Below are 27948 nucleotides of genomic sequence, written 5' to 3'. Positions count from 1 at the left end.
GGGAGGGTGGCAGGATTCTTACCTGGCATGACCATGGCTTGCGGCGCCACGGCATCCGTGCTCACGCAGAGGCGCCCACCTTTAGCTAACCTATCACACAGCAAGGTGATGTGCTTCTTCAGCCGGCTGGTATCTTTGGGTATGTTCAGTTGGCTGGTGAGGTTCAAAGCCTGCTCCTTGGAACTCTTCGACAGGCAAGTTTTCAAAAGGTGGGCAATGGCAGCATCCACTGTTTCTTCCCAGCCCTGCATGCAAAAGCCAATTTGGAATTTGTATACAAATGACAGTAAGCAAAGTCGCCTTTTTATTGTTAACAAGGTTTTCAGGTGATGAACTACTAATTCTTCTTGATGGCTTCCTCCAAGGATTGAGGCGACTGAGTGAGCTGCTTTGTGAGAAATGCTTTGCCCTGTACCAAAGACAGAATAACCAATAATAAGATCCATCCCTGATGCAAGCCTGCTTGATGATCTGGTGGCTCATACTACCAGGAATGTCCCTTCTTTTGCCTTATATTCTGCTGAAGAGGATCTGGCCCTCACAGAACCCCTCGATACAGCGGGGCACCTGGCATGGAGAGAAGGTCCTGGCGCTTCAGTTGCTTGGGTCATAGCCCTGAGGCTGTGAGCAAAATCTAACTGCTAGTTTCAAGAGTGATTTTGGGAGCTCTAAGGTCTATATAGTTCCGTTTCAATATCATGTGACAAAAAAACGGCACAAAGAAATGGCTATTTGTCCCACTTTCCTTAGGAGCAGTGACACTGGAGGAGATGTGGTGTTGCCTTATATTGTGCAGGCTGCAATTCTAGGAACATGAGTGCATTCGCTGGGACCCCAGCATCATCACAGAAGACAGCAGCACACTGAACTAGCCCCAAAGGGAACACCCACAGGCAGCAGGAAAATGTGCATGGTGGAAAGAGCCATTAGGCCCCGGCTGAGCATCCCAAGGACCACTGAGATCTTCATGGCAGAGGGTCCAGAGACATAAAAGGTAGAGCACGTGCGCCTTCTGTTTCCTAGGAATGCCCCCTGCAAGCCTGGTCTCTAGTCAGCTCTGCTCTGTGGTCAGCTGAGCTGACTGTCGATACACAATGAGTGTGCATCTCAGGCTCCTCCCACACGGACATGTTTGGCCTTCTAGGCACAGAGAGTTGGTTCTTAAAGCAAGGTCCAGACTCCATATATACCCCCCAGAGAGCGTCCCACTGATTGCCATAAGCAGTACACCAAGACTTTCGATTCCATTTCTGCCTACCTTGATAGATGCCACCAGACAAATTAGGAAAGAAACGACCCTGAGAGTCTTTTCAAGGAGACCTTGAAGATCTTTAAAACAGCTTCCTGCTCCCAATCACTATAGCATAATAAAGCGCTAGATGCTACAAAGATGTCTTTGTACTCCTAGCAAAAATCTACACTAGACTAACATTTAAAATCACCGCTAGTAGCCCTCTCAGAGAGGACAGATTTCTAACTTGCCCTCGGAGCCTTGGACAGGGTCCTCTGGAGGGTAAGTGTGAGTCCTTGAGTGTCGTTTACCATCTACGTACTCTGAGGTCATTTCAGCATGGAACAGCTTCTGCGTCGAATTCAGACCGTCTTCTAAACAAGCCGCTATATTTATAAACAGACTACAGTAGCTTATTAGGAAACAAAAGGAGACAGCGTTTGCTCAGCACAGAAGCACGCCTGCATGATTTCTCTTCCTGCTGCCAACTTGCAGAGAAAGTGAAGAACTCCATCATACATTGTCGGAACACGGTCCAAGAATGGAGTCTTGCGAGGGGGATTCTGGGTGTTTGTGAGAACACGTTAAGGAAACGAGCCTTGTGATCCCAGTTTCACCAAAAACACAAAGCTGCTCTTAGAATGTGCTTTCGTGGCCCTCCCAGGTGCAGCTGATGGGAGTGAGCTTGTCTCCCATGATTTATTACAGCTGGCTGTTGCTATTCCGTAGCCTTGGGCAGCAATGTGCGGCTCGACCTGTGGTTGTACACATTACTCGTGTGACTTCCAACCCTCACACAGTGTTTCTCAACCTGTAGATCATGACACCTTGGGGGAAGTGTCGCATATCCATATCCTGCATATCAGACATTTACACTACAATTCAATAATAGTAGCAAATTTACAGTTGCGATGTAGCAACAACAAAAATGTTATGAGCCGGGCGTGGTGGCGCACGCCTTTAATCCCAGCACTCGGGAGGCAGAGGCTGGTGGATCACTGTGAGTTCGAGGCCAGCCTGGTCTACAAAGTGACTCCAGGACAGCCAGGGCTACACAGAGAAACCCTGTCTCGAAAAAAAAAAAACAACAACAAAAAACAAAAATGTCATGGCTGAGGGTCACCACAACATGAGGAACTGTAGTAAAGGGTCCAAGTATTAGGAAGGCTCAGAACCAACATTCAGAGTAGAAATAGTCCAGTGCTCTGAACAAAACTGACTACTGCATGCAACGTCAGTCTGCCTCATTTGTAGGCTCCATTCTCACGGGGTCCTCTGCCAACCAGAGTGGTAAACAATGGATAGGTTTTTAGCACAGACATTGCTTTAATATAATGAGACATAGTGACAATACTTAGAAAGATTGTTAATAAAATATTTAGAGGGCTTAAGCTGCTGCATAAATTCCAGTTCAATAACAGAAGAGTGCGCTTATGAGATAAGAGCTGGCGACGAGAATCTGTTGCATAAAACTCAATGTGATAACACGTGATTAAACAAATCTCATAATTACCTAATGCAATGTGAAATAAAAACTTTTCAGAAAGAAGGACCTCAACTGTGAGGAGGCGGAAGATGAGCTGTTCTAATGCCTCTTTGGGGCTGTGTGCACTGCCCTCCTCAGCATCACCGGAAGCACACACGTGCCCACCTGCAGGTGCCAAGCTCTTATGCTTCAGTCATAATAACTTGCCACATACCTCAAGAGCGAAATGCAACGCTAACACGAGGAATTATGACCAAATACTTCTAGAAGCACACATGCCCTTTTGTGAAACTAGCTTTGGCTTTAGTTCTTAGGCCCGCCCGTGCCTTTATTCTAACGTCACAGGCGACCTGTGCATAGCCTAAGCAAACAAAAGCATGTCTGAAGCAAAAGGAAGGGAGGAAGGGATGGGTTTGAATGAACATCTTACTCGACTCTGCCGTCTTTGTAGCGGGGTTGGGGTGTGTTGTTTTGGGTTTTCTCAAGACTGTGGCTCTTCCCCACTGGGTGACCTTCATGCCTCAGTTCTCTGCCTGAGCTACACCTCAGGTCCCTCTGGGGACGTTACGCTGACTAGGTGGACCACCTTGATTCTACCAGGTGCCCTGTGAGGGAGTGGACCACCGCCTTGCCACATGACTAAACTCAAGGGAAAAAAATGTCCCAAAATACATAAAACCACTGGTTTAAGTATAAAGCAATTCTTGGTTCCCTCCCTTCTGTTTTCCGCTCTACCCTCTAGTTTGGCACTCAAGACCACACAGAAGCGTCAATATTTTAGGCTGTGGCTGCATGCTGCTTTCTCTGTCAAGGTTACCAGTGGCTAAGATCCAGCTGCAGGAAGAGCCCTAACTAGACTTCTATTTTGATAATCCTCTCTAGAATTCAAATGCAGACAGGTAGCTAGACCAGTAGCCCCAAGTGGCCCTTCTACAGTATAATTTAACATATCATTTCCTTCACAGTAATCAAATGAAAATAAGGCTAGTTACTGTAGTTTAGATTTCAAAATTGTAATGATTATGAAGTAGTATAACCTTAAATGTTTCTTTTTACTAAATAAAACTTCAGGAGAAATTCATATATATATTTATTTTTATCTATTTCTCTATGTGTGGTGTGCGTGTGTGTGTGTGTGTGTGTGTGTGTGTGTGTGTGTGTGTCTGTGTGTCTGTGTGTCTGTGTGTGTGTGTGTGTGTTCAGGTATAAAATTGCCACAGCATGTGTGTCAAAGTCAGAGAGCAACTTTGGGCATGAGTCTTCACTTTCCATTCTGTATAAGGCAAGGTCTCCTATGGTTTGTCATTGAATACACTCGATGGCGGGCCTGCGGGTTTCCAGAAATTCTCTGGTCCCTTCTATGTCCCTTCTCACCACTGGATTACCTGGATTGTGGTGGCACACTATCAGTTTATTACTTGTTACATGAGTCCTGGGGAGTCATTTGTATGTATTTTTAAAAATAATATTTATGACTAAAGTGTACATGACATTAAATACAGTAAAATTAAAAAATGAAAGAGACTTAGACGTGGCTCCTATCTTTAAGTACTCTGCATCACCAGTAATAGAAAAAAAAAATTAAAACTATAATGATTCTTTGAATAACCTCCACTAGGAGATGGCTTCTAATATGGTAAGCTGCCACTGGGCAAAGAAAATGCCATTGCTTCAATGGCAGACAGAATGCTGTCTGAAATGGGCAAACTTGGATGTGGAGAGTTCAACTGCTAAGTTCTGCCAAAACAGGGTAAGCAAGTCCTTCATGGTTTCTGCTTCACATCTATGTCTGTCAGGTATACTGGGTCAGAAGGCTGAAGACTGATGCTCTAATGTTATAGAGGAAATCTGGTTGACTGTCCACGCAGCTAGCTAGCTATCAGTTCTTAGTATTAGAAGCTGTTTGCCTGCACTTCCTACATACTTAGGTAATATTATCTCCTTCTCAAGTATATGATGGGATTAAAGACCAGGTAGTTACAGTCTTACAATTAAGCTTAAGTTGCTTAGGATTTAAGAAGATATTTTTAGATCTAGAAGATGTTTTTTCAGTTGTCAATGCAAGTTTTGATAGAAAACGATTTATGTATAGAAATCTGAACTCATCAAGACGATATTTCTCCTAAGTTGCCAATGCATATGGACTGTACATTATGAATGTAAATCTTACCTAATAGCTTTCATAACTGTATCGTCATCATTAATTAATTAATTTATTATTGAAAAAAAGAGAACCTTTATTGGACTAAAAGGGGGAATTGTAGAAGGAATATCTTGTGTATTGTATGGATGTAGCACCTGCCAATAATAAATCTGATGGCCTATAGCTTAGGCAGGAAATAGAAGGTGGGACATCCAGTTGGAGAAAGGATTCTGGGGAATATCCAGGTACACAAGATTCAGCCAGTAAGATGTGAAAAGGATGGTTGCATGGTACCTAAGTAGAGACAACCAGCCACATGGCAGAATGTAAATTAGTATAATGGGTTGCTTTAAGTTATAAGCTAATCAGAGAAGAGCCTAGCAATATTTCCTAGGTTTTTGTATAATTAAAAAAGAAAGAAAAGAAAATATACTTAGAGAGTGGTACATTTTCTGTACTTTAGGATAATTTGTTTTATCCTCTAGTCCTTGTTCTAGAATCAAAATTCTCAAATAAGTTATTAAAGACAGAAAGGGATTCATACTTTCTATCATGACAAGGAACCATCCAACCAGGTTTTGTTTTTGTTTGTTTTGTGTTTTTTGTTTCTTTTTTGAATTTTTAATTTTAATTTATTATAATTTAATCAGATTATATCTTGAATGTTATCCCCTCACTCGTATCTTCCTGTTTCCACGCTCTCTTCTTCTTCTGCCCTATTCCCTCCTCAAGACCTCTGACAGAAGATGGACAGCTCATTTTCCACGGCTGTGGGGAGAGTGGGGACTGCCACTCACCTGAACTCTGATACCCCCAATTTTAATCACTTCCCCTTGGTGGGGAGACCCAGCGGCACACGGAGGAAGGAGAAGCAGGCTATCCAGATGAGACCTGATAGGCTGTGGTCATATGGTGGGGGAGGAGGTCCCCATCAGTTTTATGGGTGAGTCAATAATAGAGTTCATCTTAGTGTTCCATGAGCAAACTACAAGTTAATTAAACAATTCAATACTTACTAATATAGAGGCCACATCAAGTATACATAAACACAAAGTATAAATCTACATTTATCCTTCTTAAATTAGTCAACATGGAGAATACCATTTCAGCAAAGTCCCCCAGCCCCTCACTCTTCTATGAACCTGGTTACTCATTTTGAGGCTCCTTAGTGTGGGTGAGGTCCTACCTCTGTCATTTTCTGGATCTGGAACCCTGGTGTGCTTCCTTGCCTGAACACTACAGTTAATAGCTTTGAGGCAAGATTTCCTCTGAGAAAATACACAAGTACTTTCTTTGAAAACTGACCCAAGAAGTGCCATGGAGGCCAAGGAGGAGAGATGGGGACATGAGAGAAGGCCCCAAAGGGAGTGCTGTTGACCAGGTGCCAGCACCAGCCAGTGCTCAGTCCCACTAGATAAGTCCAGGTGATGGCATCTACTTCAAACTTTCTGCTCATCTCCGGAATCCCATTGGTCACAGAGGATCAGCACCTCATAGGCTCTATCCACCAGGAAACGTTCTCAGGCAAAGAACTGTGGGCATTAATCAGGAGGAAGAACCGAGGAAGAGGAAACATGAGTGGGGCATTCACAGCATCTGTGACCATCATGTGAACAGTCACTGGTCATTGCCTGGCATAAATGAATGTTCCATAACAATGTGTTTATAGTCCTTTGAATTATGTGAATCAGGCCTGTCTTATATAGATACATATTTAATTCCTCTCTGTTTTTTAAATTTAGAAGGTAACAAATCCTACAGTGGCTGGGACATATGAGACTTGGTTCTGAGGCTGCTAAAAACTAAGGAAATGCTTATGGCCTTGAATTCAGACCCATGAGTGAGAAAGCAGCTAGCACTCTTGTTAAACCAAGAAATTGGATTCTTTGTTCCCTGTGAAACTGTCAAGCTTGCCTACTTCAAATGTTAAAGGCAAAACCCATTCATGGGAACAATATCATGATTTCACCTGTAGATCTTCATTCACTGTCATACACGGCCCATGTTCTCACGGTTCTCACAAGCTTTGTCAGTGACATCTAACTTAGGCTTCATAACTAAGTGACATGACCTGCCAGATACAACATGACAACACTAGAGTCTAAACCATACCACTGGAGCTTAGTTGTAGCTTTCTCTTTGAGCATAAACAAGAGTCCCTCTATTTGTATGAGAGGTACTCCTGGTCACAGGTGCTGGTTCTATGATGGGAGAGATCAAGACCATTCACTGGTTCCTTCTTGGTAAAAAGACTTTAATTGTTATTCTTAGCTCCACTTCATTGTTGATCTGTGGCAGCCCCTTCCCCAGAACTTTCATATTTTTACACCCATGGCACAGGGACTTAGCTTATTGTTACTGGGATCCAACAACTGCTGGCTTTCTGTTTGGGGACAAACTGCATGTAGACTTCATCTGAGCTTGCCTTAGTGCGCTGCTTCTGCTGAGTTACATGCAGTGTCCATGCTGCCTCCATGAATTAACTGGAATTTAAAATATCATGTAAGCTGGCAAGATGATTCGGGTGGTAAGGGTACTTACTGCCAAGGCTGAGAAGATGAGTTCAGCCCCTGGAACCCACATGGTAGCAAGAACTGACTCCACAAGCTTTCTTCTGACCTCCACATGTGCAACACACACACACACACACATATACATATACTCACACACACATACACACACATACATACACTCACACACATACATACATACATACACTCACTCACACACACACATACATACATATATACATACAGTCACACACACATACACACACACACCACAAATATTTTTTATAAAAACCTTTAAGACTCAAATGGTGTCTTATAATTTACCAAAAATATTCCTGTATGTACAGAAAAGCAAAGAAGTACTATGCTTCTAAATTTGGAAGCAAGTATTCATGAGGGACTAAGAAAGTAATTTTCCTTTTTTTTCCAAAGCTAAGCTAAATGCTTCCTAAGATATAAGGCAAAAGGATTCGCACAGATAGAAAGGCTGTCACTACGACATAGGTGCATACATTCCTACCTTAAGCAAGCTACCCGCTGCAGCCAGCAAAGCAGCCCATCTCTGGAACCCCTGTGATCTGGCTAATTCATGTTCTGCACAGGACTGTTGCCAGAACAGTAAATGTCAATTTCTCTAAAAGGAACCACTGACTTCAGACAGAGGCTTCTTCTCCTTCAGAAACATATCATTCAACTGAGGGAAGTTTGAAAACAACACTGCAAAAAGGGACTTCCTCAGAAAGGGCAAAACACAATCTTACACAACACGTGACCTCCTCCGTGACACCTTCCTGCTGCTACTCCAGAGAGCACAGAGCAGTGGCCTATGGTTCACAGATGACTTAAGAGAAATACCTGAGCCAATGCAGGATGCCTACATATTTCTTCTGACTCAAGAACACAATATGTTTTTTTAATGTCTACACAGAGCTCTCTGAATGACTACTTAAAATTTTAAGTGCTAAAAAATGCACCGTCAGAGATTAACTGGCAGCGCTTTTGTTTTTGTTTTTCTTAACAACACGTGGCAGAACGTGAGAACTTTAGCATGTGGTATCTTATTGTTGAAATACAGTAGTGAGGGCCCACCCATTTCTGGATGCCTGTCACATGCCTGGTCCCACAGTTGGCATGCAATTAGTCCTCAGGAAATTTTGAGGGGGATACAGAGTGTCCTTGTGAAGTTTCCAAATGTGTCACAAATGTCTTTGGATTTTGTTTTGTGAGGGTTTCCCTGTGATGCTAAGGATTGAGCCAGGGTGTTGCACATGCTAAGCATGTGGCCTACACTCCGCTGCACACACTCTCACTGGATCATAGATTTAAAAATATGGCTTAACAAATTTGGTTTTCTAAGAGAGTGTTATTTTCATTTTAGGGTTTTTAGACCATTTGTTTTTTATCATTATTGATTTATTATTGTTGCTACCTTCCAAATGACATAAATAATAAAACATCAAAATCCTGAAATTATGATGAAAACAGCCAAAGGAGGTTGTGTGTGGTCTAGTTGATTGAAACTAAACAAACAATGTAATTTTGGGTTACTTTCTGCTAAAAATATACTATATATATATTCCTTACTGAGGAAGAAAACCTTAGCATGTATGTTTGTTTATTCATTTATTGTGCTTTGTGGATCAACTATAGTAAGGTCACAGCCAAACATAATGAAGTCCAGATTCCATGGTTTGAAAAAGAATCACAAGAGAGGACACAGCTGAAACAGACAGAAAGTCCTTTCCCAAGCATCAGCTTCTGTCTCATATGTGAGCCCCAACTAGGAATGCCTCTAACAAGAGACTCACTCTGAACTGCAAGCTCATCACAGCCCACGTGACCTTCAGAAGGAGCTGCAAGTTCACACACACTCCAAATGTCCAATGTCTCCTCTTACTGTTTGTTTACTTCTTCAGAACGAATCCCCTCCCTTCTAGGCCACACTGGCCTTAAGTATGAGCTAGCTCACCAGTGTACAGACGCAGAGCCAGTGCTTGGAGCCTTGGAACTTGCCTAAGGACGCAGACCTAATTAAGCTCTTTTTCTAGAAGACACACATGAACATCCCCTACCCCGTATGGCACCATATTCTACTCAACACAGTTTATAGTTCCCAACAATTAGTATTTAGTTTGCTCCAGTATTTTATGATTATAAACATTATGAAACCAAATGGCCTCTATAATTTTCTTGGTTCATGAACTTAGATTTCTGATGTCAGATTAACTTTATGATATACATGTTCCTGGAGTAATCTCTGGAAAGACAGTACCAGAAATTAGTAGGGATGCTCATTTTAGTACATGGTCATTGTAATACTTATTACCAAGTTTGGCTAAGGTAGAGTAAACAAAATGTATCCAACAATGGCTTTCATTTGTGCATATTTATCATTGGTAAGATTAAAAATTCTTGTACTTATCTCTGTTGTCAGGTTACATGGGGGGAGTGTATGCTTGACTATACAGTCATGCACAGTTCAAAAACTGAATTATACTCCGAGAAATTTGTCATAAGATACGTCACTGTATGAAGAACCCAGACTGTACTTTCACACAGGTAGCTGTCACGTGAGGAGACTAGACTTCTAAATTTTTAATGATAATTATTTTTAAGTATTATTATTTTTAAAAAGTTTTGAAATTAAATAGAAACATCATGCAGCAAAGTTAACCAGACCCAAAGCCTATACAACTCAATGAACTTTGGCCTGTAATTTTAGGGGGGCCATTGACATATATGTGCCCCATTACTAAGACATCATATAACTAGAAGAATCGACCTGATCTGAGTGTGGTGGCACACGCCTTTAATGCCAGTACTTGGGAGGCAGAGGCAGGCAAATCTCTGTGAGTTCGAGACCAGCCTGGTCTACAAAGAGAATTCCAGCTACACAGAGAAACCCTGTCTCAAAAAACAAACAAAAAAGATGTGTCTATATGTATGTTAATATCAATTTATCAAAGAACAGGTTTTGCTCTTATACAACACAAAAATGTTTGGTGCAACTTATAAAAGTAAAGAACATAGAAAAGGAGGTAGAATGTTTTCTTTGTAAAAAGTAATTTTTTTTTAGAAACTATACAGACAGTTGTGGAAGAACATCTGTAATTATTTGAGAGATTATGAAAATAAGTGGAGTTTCCTCCCCCAAATGATTAAATATAACTATGTGCTTCGCTGCTTTAACCCTGTGAGGTTGCGGAAGAATCTGTCCTTGAATTTACTGGACATAGAGGCTAGCACACGCAACAGTGTTAGATTCTGTGGAAGGCACACTGTGTCGCACCACAGGTGGAGCTCATAGGAAGATACTGCCAGAAGGCATGAAGGGACTGCGAACTGCCAACTGCCCTGCATCCAGAGCGCAGGTGGACAGACAACCAGCGAGTGTCCTCTCCATGAAGAGAAGGGCACTGCCGGGGGTGCTTTGGTGAGACTCAGCTCAGCTTTGGTAGATTGAAAGGGGGATGCTGAGGAGTTTATGAACGAGAAACGGTGGGACCAAGTGACCAGAAGCCCTGACTGCCTGTCACTGGGGCTCAAGCCTCACTCAGGTGCCACAGAGCCAAGGGAAGCGCGCACGCAGATGTGAAGGGGGAGCCGTGGCGGTGGTTCCAGACACAGCGAGTACCAGTAGAGAAATGCATAGAAAGTCTGCTTCAAACGCCAGCACAGGCAGGCAGCTAGCAAAGCAATGGCCCACGGCAAGAAGGCTTCCAGAAAGAAATTCCTAAGGAAAGCTCTGGGGTGTGAGTTATATTTGACGCTGGTGACACAGAATGTTATATAACTGAACAACATCTAAATAGCAACAGCACAGGGTATATGGCCATGATGAACACGAAACTAATTCCACATGTTTATCTTACTGGCTAAGACCATGGGAAATACCAAAATATTTACTTTCTGAACTACATTCCCATAGACGGTTATAATTGTGATGATACTTGAGCCCTCAAAGGCAGACTTAATAGTGACACCAGACTTCCTCCTCTCGTTTCCCTTTTAGGAAGGCTCATTAATAACGGTAATGATTAGCCATCTCAGTCATCACTCAGTCCAGACAGCAGGCACAATGGTCCTGACATCAAATCTGACCTGTGACGTAGGCACCTTTAAACCCTGAAGTGAGCCTTGATAAGCCCCGCTGCACAACAGGACTTCCTATGACAAACATCTGTTTTCTCACACGAGCCACGTTCAACACATTAAAAATAAGCTTCCTTTCTGCATCAGTTTATAAAAGGAACAATCAATCAAAACGTAGGGATGAAGGGTCAAGCCTCCCTTTTCCATTGATGTGAATTTCCATCTTAACTTTCTCAGGGAGTTTTAAAGTTTAGCACCAGGAAAGGTAACTATTAAGTCCTTAAGAATACAGTAAAACTTTTCCTTTTCAAATGGTAGAAAACACTGCCAAAGATGCTGAATGCAGTTTCAGAGGAAAGAAAATATCAAGGCAAATGCTATGCCATGTGGAGTCTATGAAGCCAAGTCTCCAAACCTGTACACTGTTGTTTTTTTCATTAGAGGCTCCTCCAGGGCCAACTGAACACATAAGCCTCAGAAGGCTCACACAGCCCCTCGGAAATCTTCATCACGCTGCTCCTGGCTCTCCTGCCATCTGCTGGATGAAAACTCTAGTCATCTGAGCTGTTTACTAAACTAACGAGAAGCAGATCTGAAAGGTGATCGGGAAGGGCAAAGAGAATTCACCCACATCCAATCCAAAATGAAGCAACTACCCAAAAGGCTGTAATCAAGAGAATTCAAAGGCCACGTGATGCTGAAGGGAAAGAAGCCATAATGACTACAGCGCTGCCCAAGACCACATCAAGGATACAGTATTTTGCTTTCTGTTGCTGTGATAAAATACCCGAGGCAATTCGTAACCTATAAGGAAGGAAGGTTTATTTGGCCTCATGGTTTCAGGGGTATCAATCATGGGCACTTGGCCCTGTTGCCTTTGGGTCTGTGGCAAGACAAGGATAGCATCATAGTGGTCACACATGTGGCAGAGCAGGTCTCACCTCAGGACAGTGAGAAAGAGAAAACTGGAGGCAATAGCTGGGTCCCAGTATCTGTTTCAAGAGACTGCCTTCAGTGACACACTCCCTTCACCAGGTTCCACTGTCTCAGCCTTCTGCCATCTCCCAGTAGTGTCACAGGCTGACAAGCGAGCTTCCAGGGAGTGGGTCTGTAGAATACTTCCAAACTATATCAAGAGTGGAGCGACAGCACCTGTGCCAGTCTCCTGCCTCCATCTTAGGCAAATATATACAGATCTTTCAGGAAAGCTCTTGTTCCTAGAAATGCCTGATGGTGACACAATGACCAGGCAGATCCCAAGATACCACAAATAAGGGGTGGTAACCCAAGCACCACGAAGAGATCCCACATCAGTCTCCTGCTCTCCTTTCATTAGTTCACTAATGAGCGCTGTAGTTAAACCAACTTCTTGACACTCCCCAATGCTATACAGCAGACTTCCTGGAACTCCAAAACTTCCTGTCTGCACTGTCTAGCGTGGTAAGCACTCGGCACGTGTAGCTACTAACAAGTGAAACACAGACAACGAAGTTAATTTATTTCACATCCACTTACTTATGTTTTATGAGGTAAATGGCTACTGTACTGGAGAGCTCTGGATTAGAATATTTGCTTATAAAACTGAATTAAAACCACCAAGAATGACACCTAAGTTTGTTTTGTACAAAAAGTTGTTGTAGGCCAAATGGTGCTTAAAAACTAGTAAGTTCTCAATAAAAATTTATTGGATGATTAAATGACTTGATAAAAAGATTATCCCATTGAGGCAGACCTAAAATTGCACACACACACACACACACACACACACACACACACACACACACTACACCTTTATGTCTTTTTTGGCTTCTGTGAGGCATCATGGGAAAGAGATGTTCAACATCACAACCTCTAATACAACCCACATTGACAGAAGCAGAGAGTCTTTTCTATAGAACTTCAAAATAAATAGAATAGATTTTTTTCTTTCTTTTTTTTCTTTTTTCTTTTTTTTTTAGGATAGAATTTCAATGCTGCTCCCCCTAAGGTTTCAAATGCTCTCAAATATCGTCCACTCCTAGCCTGAATACTATTTGTTTTGAAATTTAAAATTCTGGGAGGCAGGAGTAGAGCTCAGTGGCAGAGAACCAGCTGGCTATCCTGACGGCCTGGACGTGGTGCACAGCACACACACAGAAGCCCTATGACATAGAGTGATAAGGCACTGTTTTGGATTATACACATGCCATCATTACAGGAAGGTATCAGTGGCAATTCTAATTATCAAACCCGCCAGTGGAACTATGCCTAAGCACTCTGAGACAGGACAAAGTTTTGAATGTTTTTTCTCAGTGTGGAAATGGCCTTAACAAAGTACAACTGGTACAAATATGTTTCAGCACCTTAAAAAAAACAAAAAAAGTAAATGCACTCATCTGAAATACCAGTATTTATTTGGTACTGGAAAGTAACCACAGAGAGAGAGAGAGAGAGAGAATAAAAAAACAAAGAAAATAACCATGAGTTCTGCTACAAATGCAGTGCTGTTTCAAACAAAGCACTGATGACTAGCACTGACTGTTGATGATATGTGAAAAGTGTTGCTTTCTGTGACTGTTTTCCACTAGCAGTGACCTCTGATGACATCATGCAAAAGGTGCTGCTTTCTGCTAGCACTGATCCCTGATGACATCATGCAAAGGGCGTTGCTTTCCACTAGCAGTGACCCCTGATGACATCATGCAAAGAGCACTGCTTTCTGCTACCAGTGACCCCTGATGACATCATGCAAAGGGCACTGCTTTCTGCTACCAGTGAGTGACCCCAGATGACATCATGCAAAGGGTACTGCTTTCCCCTAGCAGTGACCTCTGATAACATCATGCACAGGGCACTGCTTTCCACTAGCATGGAAAGGTTCAGGGTAGTGTTTGTTTTGTGGAGCTGATATCATTAGGAAGAAACTATTCTAGAATTTTCTACCAGAAGTAGCCTTCCTGACACATTCTGCCTAAATGACAAAACAACAAATCAGTATACCAGTTATATAGATCTATTTAAAACATAAATATCTTCTGAGTGTTTCTTTCTTCGTCTCAATACTTGTGGGGACATCTGCCCTTGGGCTGACAGAGCCTTCTGGAAATTTCGTCCACATGGCCAGAGCTCTCCCCCTCACACATGTACTCACCATCTACCCTCAACTAAACTACCTAAATTACATTCAGATTTTTGTGGTATCATAATAACTTCAACATGGGGTGTATTTTCAACATTCTGGTCAGAGACGCCTTCTTTCCTGCCTCGCCCTCCTCCAAGTTATTTCAGGTTTGAATATTTCATTTTCACATCTCAGTTGGATGGTGCAGAGTCCCATCACACAACACTCATTTGTGAGGTCTACAGACACAGCACGGGGAATTGTGAACCGGCATGTCAAAACCATATGCCATATGCATGTCCTTTTTTTTTTTTTATGCATGTCTTTTTAAAAAGTACTTTTCTTTTCAGAAACAACCTGTCTCAACATCATAACTCAAACGTGAATGCTACAGCCCAGTTAAAGACACAGAACATAACAACAAGTATTCAAATGACTCTTTGGAATCATTCTTCTCCAGGCCGTGTGTGTGTGTGTGTGTGTGTGTGTGTGTGTGTGTGTGTGTTTCCCAAATGTCGTATGTCCAACAGACACAAGTACATGCACTTTCTAATCTCAGCACACTAGGAAGAGAGTCAGAAGAGTGTTTCTCTGCATTCTTTGAAGAATAGAGGGTGTGTGGACATGCAAGGCAGAACGTCTCCCAGAAGGGACTAACCCTTTGAACCGTCTACAGGACACTGTTCTTCATGGCATACGTGTGAATACACTCATGTATTTTAAAAGATGCTGTTCACCAAGGCCTGCATGGTGAACACACCCAACCTGAGTTCAACTCCAAAATCCCACACAGTGATGGGAAAGAACCAACTCTGCTAAGAAAAGTAGAGTGGCACTGCACATCATAAAGATCAGTAGTAAGGGTCATTCTAACAAAAACCAAATCTTAATTGTTCTTAGTACATGAAAGAGCAAATAAAAAAATGACAAGTTGGGAGAAACTACAAAAAGAAAACTTCTTTGTTGACAGGACATTTCTCTCAAGCTGATGTGCCAAGCCTGTGGCGGGAGCCTGAACCCTCAGGTAGTACCAAACCCACACAGACATTTTTACATACATATATGCCTGATTTATACACAGGCATAGAAAAACACTGACAACAAATAATAATGAAATCAATGAATCTTAGCAACATAAAACATTATGTTGATGTAGTTTCTTTCTTGTCAAGACAAATATTTATAAACTAATATTTTTGGCTAGCTGTTGAACACACAACATGGAAATTCAGAACTGTGTAGACAATGAAACAAGATTCAGGAAGGAGGACCCACTGTGAGTTAAATATTTTTAGTTTATTACTTATGTGCATGTATGCACATATGTGTGCATGTATGTATGTGTGTATGTATGTACATGTACACAGATGCATGCATGTGCTGGTGGGGAGAGGGTGTGTCACAGTGCGTATGTGGAGGTCAGAGGACAACTTTGTGGCGTCAGTGCTCTCTACCCACCTTTACTTAGTCAGTACTCTCTACCCACCTTTACTTAGTCTCCAGGCAGACTGCCCAGGTTGCCAAGCTTGCGTGGCTGTGGCCTTTACCTGTTGAGGCACCTCACCAGCCTCAGCAGCGTAACTGCTCCTACTTTTTGAACGAGGGGTTTATATCACCCTTTGACCTGGGCTATAAAGATTACTAGTTTGGCTTGTCCTGCTTTCTCCTCGTCTACCCTTACCATTCTCCCACTGAATAAATGTTGGCTGGACACCGTCCTTTAGCAGTCCTAAGAATGTAAAGGGCCCAAGACACGATTCCTGCCTTCAAGTATGGCAGAGAGATGTACAATCATCAGGAAGGTAATTTAGTGCAAACCAGTGCCAGAGATGGCTGCTTTACTTGGTTGTCTCCTTAGCTCCTCTCTCAGCTTCCAGGGTGGGGCCTAACTTGGTCCTTAAAGATACAGGAGCCGTGATTCAGACCAGACCACAGTGACTGTCATTTAGTCGTGGGACCAGAAGCAGAAACTAACTAAAGCTTTCTGCGTCCTAAAGCGAGTTTATAAATAATCTGGACAAGCACTGTGCTCCTTCTCTCATTGCAGTCAACGGTCTCCAGTTCTGCTACTGAGGGTGAACTTGACTTATAAAAAAGTTTTGTCACTCTCTTTAAATCACTTGCTGCTAAACTATGTATTCTACCTTTCAGTATATGTACTAGCATTTTAGGTCACAAAATAAAGCTTTTTCATTTAAAAAATATTTTTTAAGATTTATATACAGTGTTCTACCAGAAGAAGGCACCAGATCTCATTATAGATGCTTGTGAGCTACCACGTGGTTGCTGGGAATTGAACCCAGAACCTCTGGAAGAGTAGCCAGTGCTCTTAACCTCTGAGCCATCTCTCCAGCCCCCTCATCTTAAAATTTTGATACAGATGGCAAAACTTATGATTTTTATGACTGTGGCAGTTTGAATGAGAACAGCCCCTTTGGATGCTTGGTCCCCCATTGTTGGGAAGGTTTGGGAAGGATTGGGAGGTGCGGCCTTGTTGGAGGAGGTGTGTCACTAGGGGTGGGCTTTGTCCACACCATTCCCAGTTAGCTCTCTCTCTGCCTGGTGCTTGTGGATCAGATGTAAGCTCTCAACGACTGCTCTACTGCCTGCCTGCCCACTGCCTGCCCACTGCCTGCCCACTGCCTGTCCACTGCCTGCCTGCCCACTGCCTACCTGTCCACTGCCTGCCTGTCCACTGCCTGCCTGCCCACTGTCTGCCTGTCTACTGCCTGCCTGCCCACTGCCTGCCTGTCCACTGCCTGCCTGCCCACTGCCTGCCTGCCACTGCCTGCCTGCCCACTACCTGCCTGCCCACTGCCTGCCTGTCCACTGCCTGCCTGTCCACTGCCTGCCTGCCCACTGCCTGCCTGTCCACTGCCTGCCTGCCCACTGCCTACCTGTCCACTGCCTGCCTGTCCACTGCCTGCCTGCCCACTGTCTGCCTGTCTACTGCCTGCCTGCCCACTGCCTGCCTGTCCACTGCCTGCGCCCACTGCCTGCCTGCCACTGCCTGCCTGCCCACTCCCTGCCTGCCCACTGCCTGCCTGTCCACTGCCTGCCTGTCCACTGCCTGCCTGCCCACTGCCTGCCTGTCCACTGCCTGCCTGCCCACTGCCTGCCTGCCCACTGCCTGCCTGTCCACTGCCTGCCTGCCCACTGCCTGCCTGTCCACTGCCTGCCTGCCCACTGCCTGCCTGTCTACTGCCTGCCTGTCCACTGCCTGCCTGCCCACTGCCTGCCTGCCCACTGCCTGCCTGCCCACTGCCTGCCTGTCCACTGCCTGCCTGCCCACTGCCTGCCTGCCCACTGCCTGCCTGCCCACTGCCTGCCTGCCCACTGCCTGCCTGTCCACTGCCTGCCTGTCCACTGCCTGCCTGCCCACTGCCTGCCTGCCCACTGCCTGCCTGCCCACTGCCTGCCTGTCCACTGCCTGCCTGTCCACTGCCTGCCCACTACCTGCCTGCCCACTGCCTGCCTGCCCACTGCCTGCCTGTCCACTGCCTGCCTGCCCACTGCCTACCTGTCCACTGCCTGCCTGCCCACTGCCTGCCTGCCCACTGCCTGCCTGCCCACTGCCTGCCTGCCCACTGCCTGCCGGTCCACTGCCTGCCCACTGCCTGCCTGCCTGCCTATGTCTGCCGCCATGCTCCCGCCCATCCATGGTGGCCATAGAATCTAACCCTTTGGAACTGTGAGCCTCAAATTGAGTGTTTTCTTTTTTAAGTTGCCTTGGTCATGGTGTCGCTTCATGATAATAGAAAAGTAACTAAGACAGTGACTGTGTTCACTAAAATAAGGTATCTGGGCAGAAAGACTGGGTCCAAGTCCTGGCTCTACTGGCTATACTTAGAAAAGCATTTAACTGTAGAAAACATAGGTTTTGTTATTTGTAAAATGGAGGTAGAAACAATATTAAAGCTATCTATCTTCAGGGCCACATCTGTGATTAAATGGGACAGTTCTTGGAAAATAAGCACAACAGTGCCCACCAAGCACTTGAAAAAAAAAGTTACTTTCAGAGTCATGTTCTTAGACGTAGGTTTGAAACTGCGTGTGAAACCATTTTCTCCCTGAAACAAGCACCACAGAGAGCTAAGTTCACATCTCTGGTTCCCATGGTGCCTATCACATCTCCATAGATAAAAGCACCCAGAAGAGCATCCAGGAGGCACCTGGTCCTGCGTGCTTCTGCAATTCAGAGAAGCTGGGTGTTTTTGTTTAGTGGACTCTCTGGTGAGAACTCTTAACTCTCAATCCTCATTTCCTCCTTTTCAGTCTGAAATGCTTCTCCTCAGGGGAAGGGCTTTATGGACTATTACAAAGGACTGTGTAAATGGAAGGAACTATTCCCGCCATTTTCAGCAAAGCCATCTCAGTCCCCTAACCTTTGAAGTGACACTAAAATTTAAGAACACTGAACAAATTAAAATGCCTGAACTGTTTTCTCTGGCGGACTTGGGAGGATTAGCTAATCTGAAGGCTTTACTGCGATCACTCAGACTGTCAAATGACGACTTCCCTGCCTCTCAGAGATTGAAGGGCACATAAAAAAGACTGGGCACTGCATAAAAATGGATACATGCCTATTTTTAAAACTGCTCAAGGGAGAAAAGGCGCTGTTATATGACACTTTTATTATGGTTTAAAGAAAAGGAAAACGGCATTTTTGTGAAAATGCAAGCCTTCTTTTGATGCCTTAAAAAATATAGATAGCCACGTGATATCTCCCCCAAACCAAGACTTTTTTCATCATGCAGCTGTAGGCTTGTGGGTCCTTACCAGTTCCTGCGTGTCTTCCTGTAGCGGCAGGAAGGCTGCCTCCAGAATAGCAGTCTGCTCGATGCTCAGCTTCTGCCACAGCCTGACCAGCAGGATCAGCAAGTGGGTGGCGCTCTTCAGGCCGGCGAAGGACTGCAGCAGCTTCTCCTGGTTTTCCTCAATCGCATCTGCTAGAGCAATTACCTGAAGAAAAGACAACCTTCGGTTAGGGACAATTTCACAATCTTTGAGTCCTCAACGGATCACATTTGGTGCACGTTTGCTTGTCTTTAAAACAACTGGATACGCTTTGTCTCCCATGGACACAAGTTATGTTGAATAAGAAATCGCCATTCGTCTGCTAGCTTCCTTCTTTGAGAAAATGCCCCAACGGATTCCAAATCTATATGGCCAGGGAAGAAAACATCCATAAAATCAGCTTTATGGAGACACTGCTCAGTGTGTGCTTAGCCATCAACTGCCTTCCTTCAGTGTTTTAGGATGTCAGTACTCTTTAAAGAGTAAAATGAATGTATATGTAAAAAATAAAGACTGGTTTTTTTTTTTTGCTTTGTTTTTTGGTTTTTCGAGACAGGGTTTCTCTGTGTAGCCTTGGCCATCCTGGACTCACTTTGTAGACCAGGCTGGCCTCGAACTCACAGCGATCCACCTGCCTCTGCCTCCCGAGTGCTGGGATTAAAAGACTGTTTAATTAATAAAAGATACTACTCTCAAAAAATAAAAAAGTAAAAAATAAAGAGTAAAATGATTTCAGTCTTTTATAATTAGCTATGAAAGCTGATCAATTAAAATATACTCAAAATAACTATTTGTCTGCCTTTAAATAACTTTCTCACTTTTTTCAGAAAATAACTCTTCTCTTTTATGCCTGTCTTTTTAGATTATATGGCATTGAGATACCGAATATTTCTTTAACATTTGTAAAAAGCCAAACAAGGCTCAAATATCTGATCAGTTGAAAATTGTCATTTTTAATACAAATGTCAGACACCAACTCACAGGGCATTAAAAAGCAGCTCAGGGTGTATGAGGCTTGCAACACCAAATCTACTTAGGATAAAAATTGGCAGGAGCGAATAGAATCTGCCTTAAAAACTTCTCTTGAATAATCTTGTGGAAAAAGGAACTCAAGCAACAATTGGGTGGGATATCCAAGTCTGCCCATTGGTGCTTGATTCTATTTTATTTTAATGTCTTGGTGAATTCTGTGCTCATTAAAAGTAATGAACTGGCTGCCCCAGAGACTCCCGGCGTCTACAGTCCCCAGAACAGGAAGAGCCAACGCTGGAGCAGCAAGCTCCTTCTCAAAGCCCCGCCAGCTCAAGGAATCAGATGAGATGCAGAAGTCTGGTGCAGACGATCCGGTCAGTGATACTTCATGGCTTATTGACACTGGCCCAAAGGGCTTGTTAAAGCGCCATCATTCAAACAAGTAGAGTCTACAGCTGTGTGGTCTCTCAAATTCCATGTGGGGAGAGGGGCTCCACAGGGTTAGTCATCAGAGTGAGGGTTAGTCATCAGAGTGTCTGGGAGACACTGGACATAAGATGTGAGCTGGGTGGGGGTGGGGGGTAGGGTGAGGGGCGGGGGAGAAACAGCACAGTTGAAGATCTTTGCCTGAACATGCACACTAGGATTCTTGGCCATGTGATCAACACCTAAAAGGAGCCACAGACTCTAACCACAGTCAGTGGGCTCTCCAGAGAGCCAGTATCTGCCAGTATCACATAAAATGCACGGCTCACTGTGTGCCTAGGACTGTGCTTTCCACTGGCATTCTAAAGAAGTACATGAGAACTCGTAGCCCACAGGATCCCATAATTGTTTAAAAGAAAGTGCGTACAGAACCAATTAGTGGAGAGAAGCATTACTCTAATAATGCCTTAACTGTGCAGAAAAGAAAGTGTAAAAGGAGCTAGCGAGGGGCCGATTACAATGGACCAGAGTTAATATCCCTGGGGCCTCTTTTATTCAAACAGGTTTGGAACTCATCCTCTCCCATTACTTTAAGAAGTCCCCTGGAAGAAGCGGGAGAGGCCTCTTTGCTTAAATTGTAACACCTGAAGTCAGACGCGCCCTGACCACGCTCACAACCAACGCCTGTTACAGTCCGAGCTCATGCTCCTTTCTTGCTGTGAACATTAACAATTAAGCATCATTGTGGGGCTGTGGTGCTGACAGAGATGCTGACTGTCAAAGGTTGAGCTTATAGAAAGATCAAGGCCACAAACACCTGCTGAGTACCAGGTATGTGCAGGAATTTGCAGAACACAGGGTAGAGAATTTACGAGCGACAGATCTAATCTCCACATTCAAAGATTTCATACTACAGGATAAAAAGAGGTCAGGAGGCAAATACTCTCCATGTAAGGGAGGGGTCCTACAGACCCCAAAAGAAAACTGCATCGCTGGCATGACTGTTAAAGGCACTCCCTCAACTAACTGCGCAGAAACGGCGCGCCCTGGCTTCTGCTGTGTGCCACGGTGGTCAGTGTCGTCAATCACTCGTACCCACTTGGCATCATTTCTCTCAGACACATGAGAAGACTGAGGCCACGCACACTCAGAAAGGACCCTCGAGTCCTCAGGAAGATGGAGCACACACATGAGCAGAGGGGCTAAGCACAGCCAAGTACATGACATGCTTTTAGACTTGCACTTAAAATTGGCCTTGACCATATAAGAACTGCTAATAAAACTGACACCAACCTACACTTTACATTTTTTTCTACTTAAAAGATATAAGATAGAAATAAATGAATCTGGAATTGTGAAAGGCAGACCGCTGAAGACAGGAAGAAGTTTTCTATTTTACAGCTGTTTTAACACCCCTTTCTTCCTGCCAGCATGAGAAGAACCCAAATGTTTTAATTTTGTACTGGGATCTTCAAATTAAGTAGCCAGTCTGACTATATCCCTATCTAGTAAATGAAAGGACGGAGCTTGGGCACTGGAGCCTGACTCACTCAACCTATTTGTGACTGTAGGCACTTTGTAGGTTCAGAGATGACTGTCCAAACTCTAGCTGGGCTTGGCAAGCTTTAGGGAGGAGCATGTGGAGGGAGGAGCACATTGGAGCTGGCTCAACGAACCCCTCCCCAGACCAAGAGAAAGAACCAATTGTTTAATTTTCAGGAATTTTGCAAGCCAGTTATTTCATATGGCCATTACTGAAAATTATAGGACTTAAACTTCAAATTAAGTAAAAAAAAAAAAAAAAAGGCTTAATAAGTTCTCAAAACTCATTATTTCCTGCTGTTATTTCCTTCTGTGGTAATCTTTGCTTATTTTACCTGTCGTTGGTTAACACTTTGCAATAGTAAGCTACTGCCCACTTCTTCCAGCTCTGCACTTGGAGAGCTTACATGAAATCTCCTGCTGGAATTATCTATGACAGAAAACTCAGAGTGTTACAGCCAGCTCCCTCTGCCCTCCGAACCAGAGGCCATGTTAATTATGTATTTGCACACCACTAAGAAGGGAGGTCTCTCAACACACTGGTGTGAGGAAGGACACAACTCCAACAAAGCAGAGACTGCTTACAGAGGATGTGCAGTTAGAAGCAGGACCATGAAAAGGCTGCTGGTTGGGAGTGCTCAGGTGGAGGGCAGGCACTCACCTCTGAGAGGACCCGGTATGCTGAGTATCAGGGTTAAGCAAGAAAGCACCACCAAGCAGAGCAAACGCCCGGCCAGGTCACTCATGTGCCATTGGTGGAGCTTCCATGCGTGTTCCAAACTACCACAGGAGAATTCTCACTAAGCGTAGCAACATGTCAGCTAATGGACCCACCAACTTGCTAAACACAGCTGTAGTGAAAGAATGACTTTATGAGACACCGGCCCAAGCCAACAGAAAACACATCAATTGGGAGAAGCACTGTCTCTCAAAGTTTTGGTCTCACTGGATATGTTTCTGTGCCATTGTGGAAACAGCCCGTTATCCCCAAATGATCACAGAATTGGAATGAAGTGGAATAAACAATTCCTTATGTAAATTACCCCCAAGGAAAATCTTCCTGACCTACTGGCCAGCATGAAATACTAAACAGATCTCCATGTTCTCAATTTAGTTTTGCATGTAACAGCCAAGTTTACTTTGTTCTCCATGAGAGCCAAATGAATTAAGCAGAATTAGCATATTAAAAAGAGCTGGAAAAACTAGACCCATCAAGATGCAGATCTAAAGGGCCAAGGCCCAGAAGATCTTCCAGATCACCTGGAACTGAGAAATGAAGCCAACCAACTGCTAGGACTTAACATTTGAGGGAAAGTGATTTTTTTTTTTTTTTTGAAGGCTCATCACTGTCTGAGCAAGCTGTGTGCTCGCTAGTGTCCAACAGGACTACAGAAGGGAGGGCTATAGGAAACAATAAACGCTGAGGATTGGAAGGACAATGTGCTGATGGCCTTTGTCTTGCACTTTTCAACTTGATAGTTTCCAAATAAAATAGAGACCCCAAAGGACATCTCTGTCCAATGGCCATATCAGTTGATGCCAGGGTAATGAGGCAGAGGCCCAGGGAGCTGCAGGAAAACACTCAACTCATAAAGCAAGTGTGAAATTAATCCCAAATACTTCCAGCTGCCAAGACCGGCTCTAAAATTGGTTACAGGGAAGCAGCAGCAGCAGCAGCAGCCGCCGCAGCAACAGAGTAGACATGAATCATGCTCTGTGAGCACAGCCATGTCCAATTTCTCCACCTAAGCAGGTCCAATTTGCCTCCAGATCTCATGAGTGGCACGCAGAGTCCTACCGCATTGCTGCTTTGACGTCAGCTGCTGAGAATGACCGATCCAGGCACTGTGCTCAGCGCTGTTAGCATCCATCCCTCAGTGCTCTTGAGGGTCCTCTGAGACAGAAATGACTGACAGTCCCCACCCCACCCCATCCCGTCTCCACATCCTGATGAAGAGATGAAGGCTTAGAGCCATCCGTGCACACTGGCCAGAGCGATGAGCAAGGGCAGGGAAGTGCCAGGATTCCAACTGTGTTGTGTGCCTTCCCAGTGAGTGCCCTGTGTCTGCACAGAAACACAGATGTCCAAGAGTGACCCCTCTAAGATTAGTGGAGAGTCCTCCTTTTGGTAGCCCTCGGTAAGCCCTGCACATCTGTCATGCTTCATGAAAGCTTTGGGGCTTTCAGCAGGAGAAAACTGAAGATGAATGCCTTCTTCCCAAGATGGGTCTGTACTGCCCAAAGTCACGAGACAAGACAGCAGGTTCATAATGTCAGAGTGCAGTGTTAGCACTCTCTCATTTCACTTGACAAAGGGAACTCTCTATTCCGTACGGCTCACAAACATGAAAGTAGACAAAAGAGTAACTTTCCAGGCCATTGTTAGTGAAGCTACTTTTTAAAAAAAAAAAAAAAAAAAGGTGACTCATCTTTTTTGCTATAAATCTCAAGTTACAATGTTTTCAATAGTCTGAATGTGCCACTGTTTATGATAATGGTGAACGTTTCACGGAAGGATTTCTAGGAACCAAACACAGGCTCATCTCTTCACAGGAATGAGCCCATTTAATACTCAAAACAACCCTGTGAGGTAGGTACCATTATTGTCCGCATCTTAAAACTAAGGAAAGAATGACAGAAAGGATCAAATGCAAACAGCAGAACCAGACGTCATGCCCAAGCTGCAGACCTCACCACACAACCCTGCCTGTGCCAACTGCCCACCTGCACACTGGCCTCCTCACAAACAGCGAGCTCTATCTGTGCCCCAGTGGCGGTGCTCAGCTTTGCTGAACTTTCAATATGCAACAAGACAGAGTGAACAACTTAAGGTGATGGAGCTCCACAGGACCCCTGTGGAAGAGCGGCGTGCTAGAACCTAAAGGCGCTGGGAACCAAGCAGCCAGACCTTCCCCTCCTGGCAGTGCCATTCAGTCAAACAACAAATCTACCTCCCTCTTCTGGGCTCTGGTTGCATTATCTTTAAAAATGTGGGAACCATGATCTCCAAACATACAGCTGATTCAAAAGCTTGAAGTGTGTTTTAGGTGACTTACTCCTCCCTTCTGTTTACACACACACACACACACACACACACACACACACACACACACACAGGAAACTTCCCGTTTAAAGGCTGTAGATTTGGTATTTCTAAACTATGGCATAACAGTGAGAACCCAGCATGGTGCCTCTTGCTGGTGGTCCTAGACCAGAGAGGCTGAGACAAGAGGACCACAGTGAGTTCCCAAGATTAGCCTCAACCACAGTGTAAGACCCTGTCTTAATAAATACACAAATAGCAGGGGCAACATTTTCCCATGGCTATTTCATAGCATTCTGAGACTTAAGTGAGAGATACAAATGCATTAACAATGATTGACAAAAATATGGAGAAACTGGAACCCTCCTCCATTGCTGGCAGGAAGGTGATATGGTATAGTGCAAATTGGACACCAATAGCAATGTTGAAATAAGTAAAGTAGAAAGGTATGCTTTGAAAGCATGATTCATAAGGGTAAATGATAACCCATCTTCACTTAGGCAGTTGGGATAGTTCCGCTCTACTGTCAACTTGAAGCAACCAGCTGCGTCTACGAGGGACCTCTGAGACAGCTGTAAAGAAAGGCTCACCCTGAATCTCGGTAACACCATCCCATGGGCTGAGGATTTGAAACATAAAAGGAGAAAAAAGCAATGAGTGGGCTGAGTACCAGCATTCCTATGTCTCTGTTTTCTAGTCCACCCAGCAGAGAACAAGTTGCTACCATGGAGCCAACTGCCACCATGTCTGTCCTCTGCTCCCTCCCCAATGATGTTGCCACCATGCCTTCCTCTGCTCCCTCCTCAATGATGCTGCCTCCATGACATGCCTTCCTCTGCTCCCTCCCCAATGGTGCTGCCTCCATGACATGCTTGTCCTCTGCTCCCTCCCCCAATGGTGCTGCCTCCATGGCATGCTTGTCCTCTGCTCCCTCCCTCAATGGTGCTGCCCCCATGACATGCCTGTCCTCTGCTCCCTCCCCCAATGATGCTGCCCATGACATGCCTGTCCTCTGCTCCCTCCTCTGAGCAATGGACCATTTGCTTTAACCCAGGAGTCAAACAAGTTGGTTCTAGTCAGCTATTTGGCCACACAATGAGAAAAGTAAAAGGAGAAATGTTCATACATTATAGCTAATACCATATTGTGATGGAGGCTAAATGACATTCAAAATGACAGAATAATCATATGAGTTTGGAGTTAATAAGGCTTATGTGTGAATACTAACAGTGCCACTTACAAGCTACACTACCTTTATCTCCCTCAGACTTAGTTTTCTCACCAATAAAATAATACTCAATAAAAACTACTTAACATCCCTTCTGTTCACTTCTAGTTTATTGGGTTTCTGTTACTATTTCCTAGCACTCCCCATAATAGGTATAATAGGTATATTGTGTTTATTAGACAAACAGTGACACTGAAAAGGAGGACTCGTCGGCTGGTACCCAGAGCACAGGACCAAGTGCTTCTCTCAACGTGAGGGGAACATCTGCTCACCCTTTGTGGTCACTCAGTAGGACAATCTTCATTTATCTAAAGTTAACCAAGTTTCAAAGTAAAATGTCATGAGACACTGATTCAAATATACTATTAAAAGCCATGAGAGCCCTACAAATTGGATCCCTTAGTTTACTTTGTTACATTTCTATTAAAACACGAAGACGGGGCTCAGAGAGATGCTCAGCAGTTAGGATCCCTTGATGCTCTTGCAAAGGACCAGAGCTCAGTTCTTAGTCCCCCAAAGGATGGCTCACAGCCACCTCTCACTCCAGGGAATTTAACACTCTCTTCTGCCTCTTGAGGACATACCCACTTATGGCGCATGCGCATATACAGGTACATGCGTGACATAACCAGTAGCATTTCTAATAACTACCTACAGGGATTTACTGTTCAGGTGGCAGCCCTCAAGTTAGATCCACTTTCTACCGAAACAGCAGAAACAGGGCAGAGTTCCCTCACCAGGGTTATTTGTGATGGCGATTGGTCACTCCAACTTGAGCAAGGCAAAAGCCTCACAATATGGAAGAATTTTACCAGGGTTCAATTTTTACTTTGGCTGTAAAGATGCAGTTTGTATCCAAAAGAGTTGTTCTTTCACAAAAAGAAAAATCAAGTAAGATTCAAAAAGACAAGAGAAAGAGCATGGTTGTCAGCAATACAGAGTGAGCATACTAGAAGTGTTTGTACGGCAAGCTCATCCTGAATCGATTGCCTATAGGCATCCATTACGCTTAGAACTCCTGCACAGATTAAAGCCACCCTTGTGAGTTTTGTTATGAAGGCATAGCAAGAATCTAACTTTTCTTGTTATTGCTGTTTTTGGGAACAAACTTGCCATGTAGACAAGGCTGGCCTTGAACTTAAAAATCTGTCTGCCGCCTCCCATATGCTGGAACTACAGGCGCTTACCACACCCTGAGCTAGAATATGGTTCTTAGGCATTTCCAGTGCAGCACTGGTTACATCCAGGGCACAGATTTCACTCTGTAGCGTCTCTAACAGAAAGGCTGTCCTCTAACACAAGCTTACATTTCTAAGCCTTGCCTGGGATTAGGACACATTTTTCACCATGGTGATTTTGGGTAGGTAATAAGAACAGA

At 44.1% G+C, this 27948-nt stretch overlaps 2 protein-coding genes across 5 annotated transcripts in view; both read right to left on the bottom strand.

The window, feature by feature from the left end:
• Positions 1-27948, bottom strand: part of Prkcsh (protein kinase C substrate 80K-H) — an 827425-nt gene that overhangs the window by 74256 nt on the left and 725221 nt on the right. The window lies entirely within an intron of this gene.
• The window catches only part of Bbs9 (Bardet-Biedl syndrome 9), a 388213-nt gene that overhangs the window by 58744 nt on the left and 301521 nt on the right, over positions 1-27948 (bottom strand). For all 4 annotated transcript variants that reach the window (XM_051156063.1, XM_051156062.1, XM_051156064.1 and 1 more), the window contains 2 exons: positions 19342-19524; positions 23-245 (listed from right to left, as the gene is read on the bottom strand). In XM_051156063.1, coding sequence (XP_051012020.1) covers positions 23-245; positions 19342-19524 — 406 coding nt within the window. The remainder of the gene's footprint in view (positions 1-22; positions 246-19341; positions 19525-27948) is intronic.

Source organism: Acomys russatus, chromosome 14 (genome assembly GCF_903995435.1).
Source record: "Acomys russatus chromosome 14, mAcoRus1.1, whole genome shotgun sequence".
Lineage (NCBI taxonomy): Eukaryota > Metazoa > Chordata > Mammalia > Rodentia > Muridae > Acomys > Acomys russatus.
Note: the sequence above shows the minus strand (reverse complement) of the source record. Positions and strands in the feature narration are given on the sequence as shown.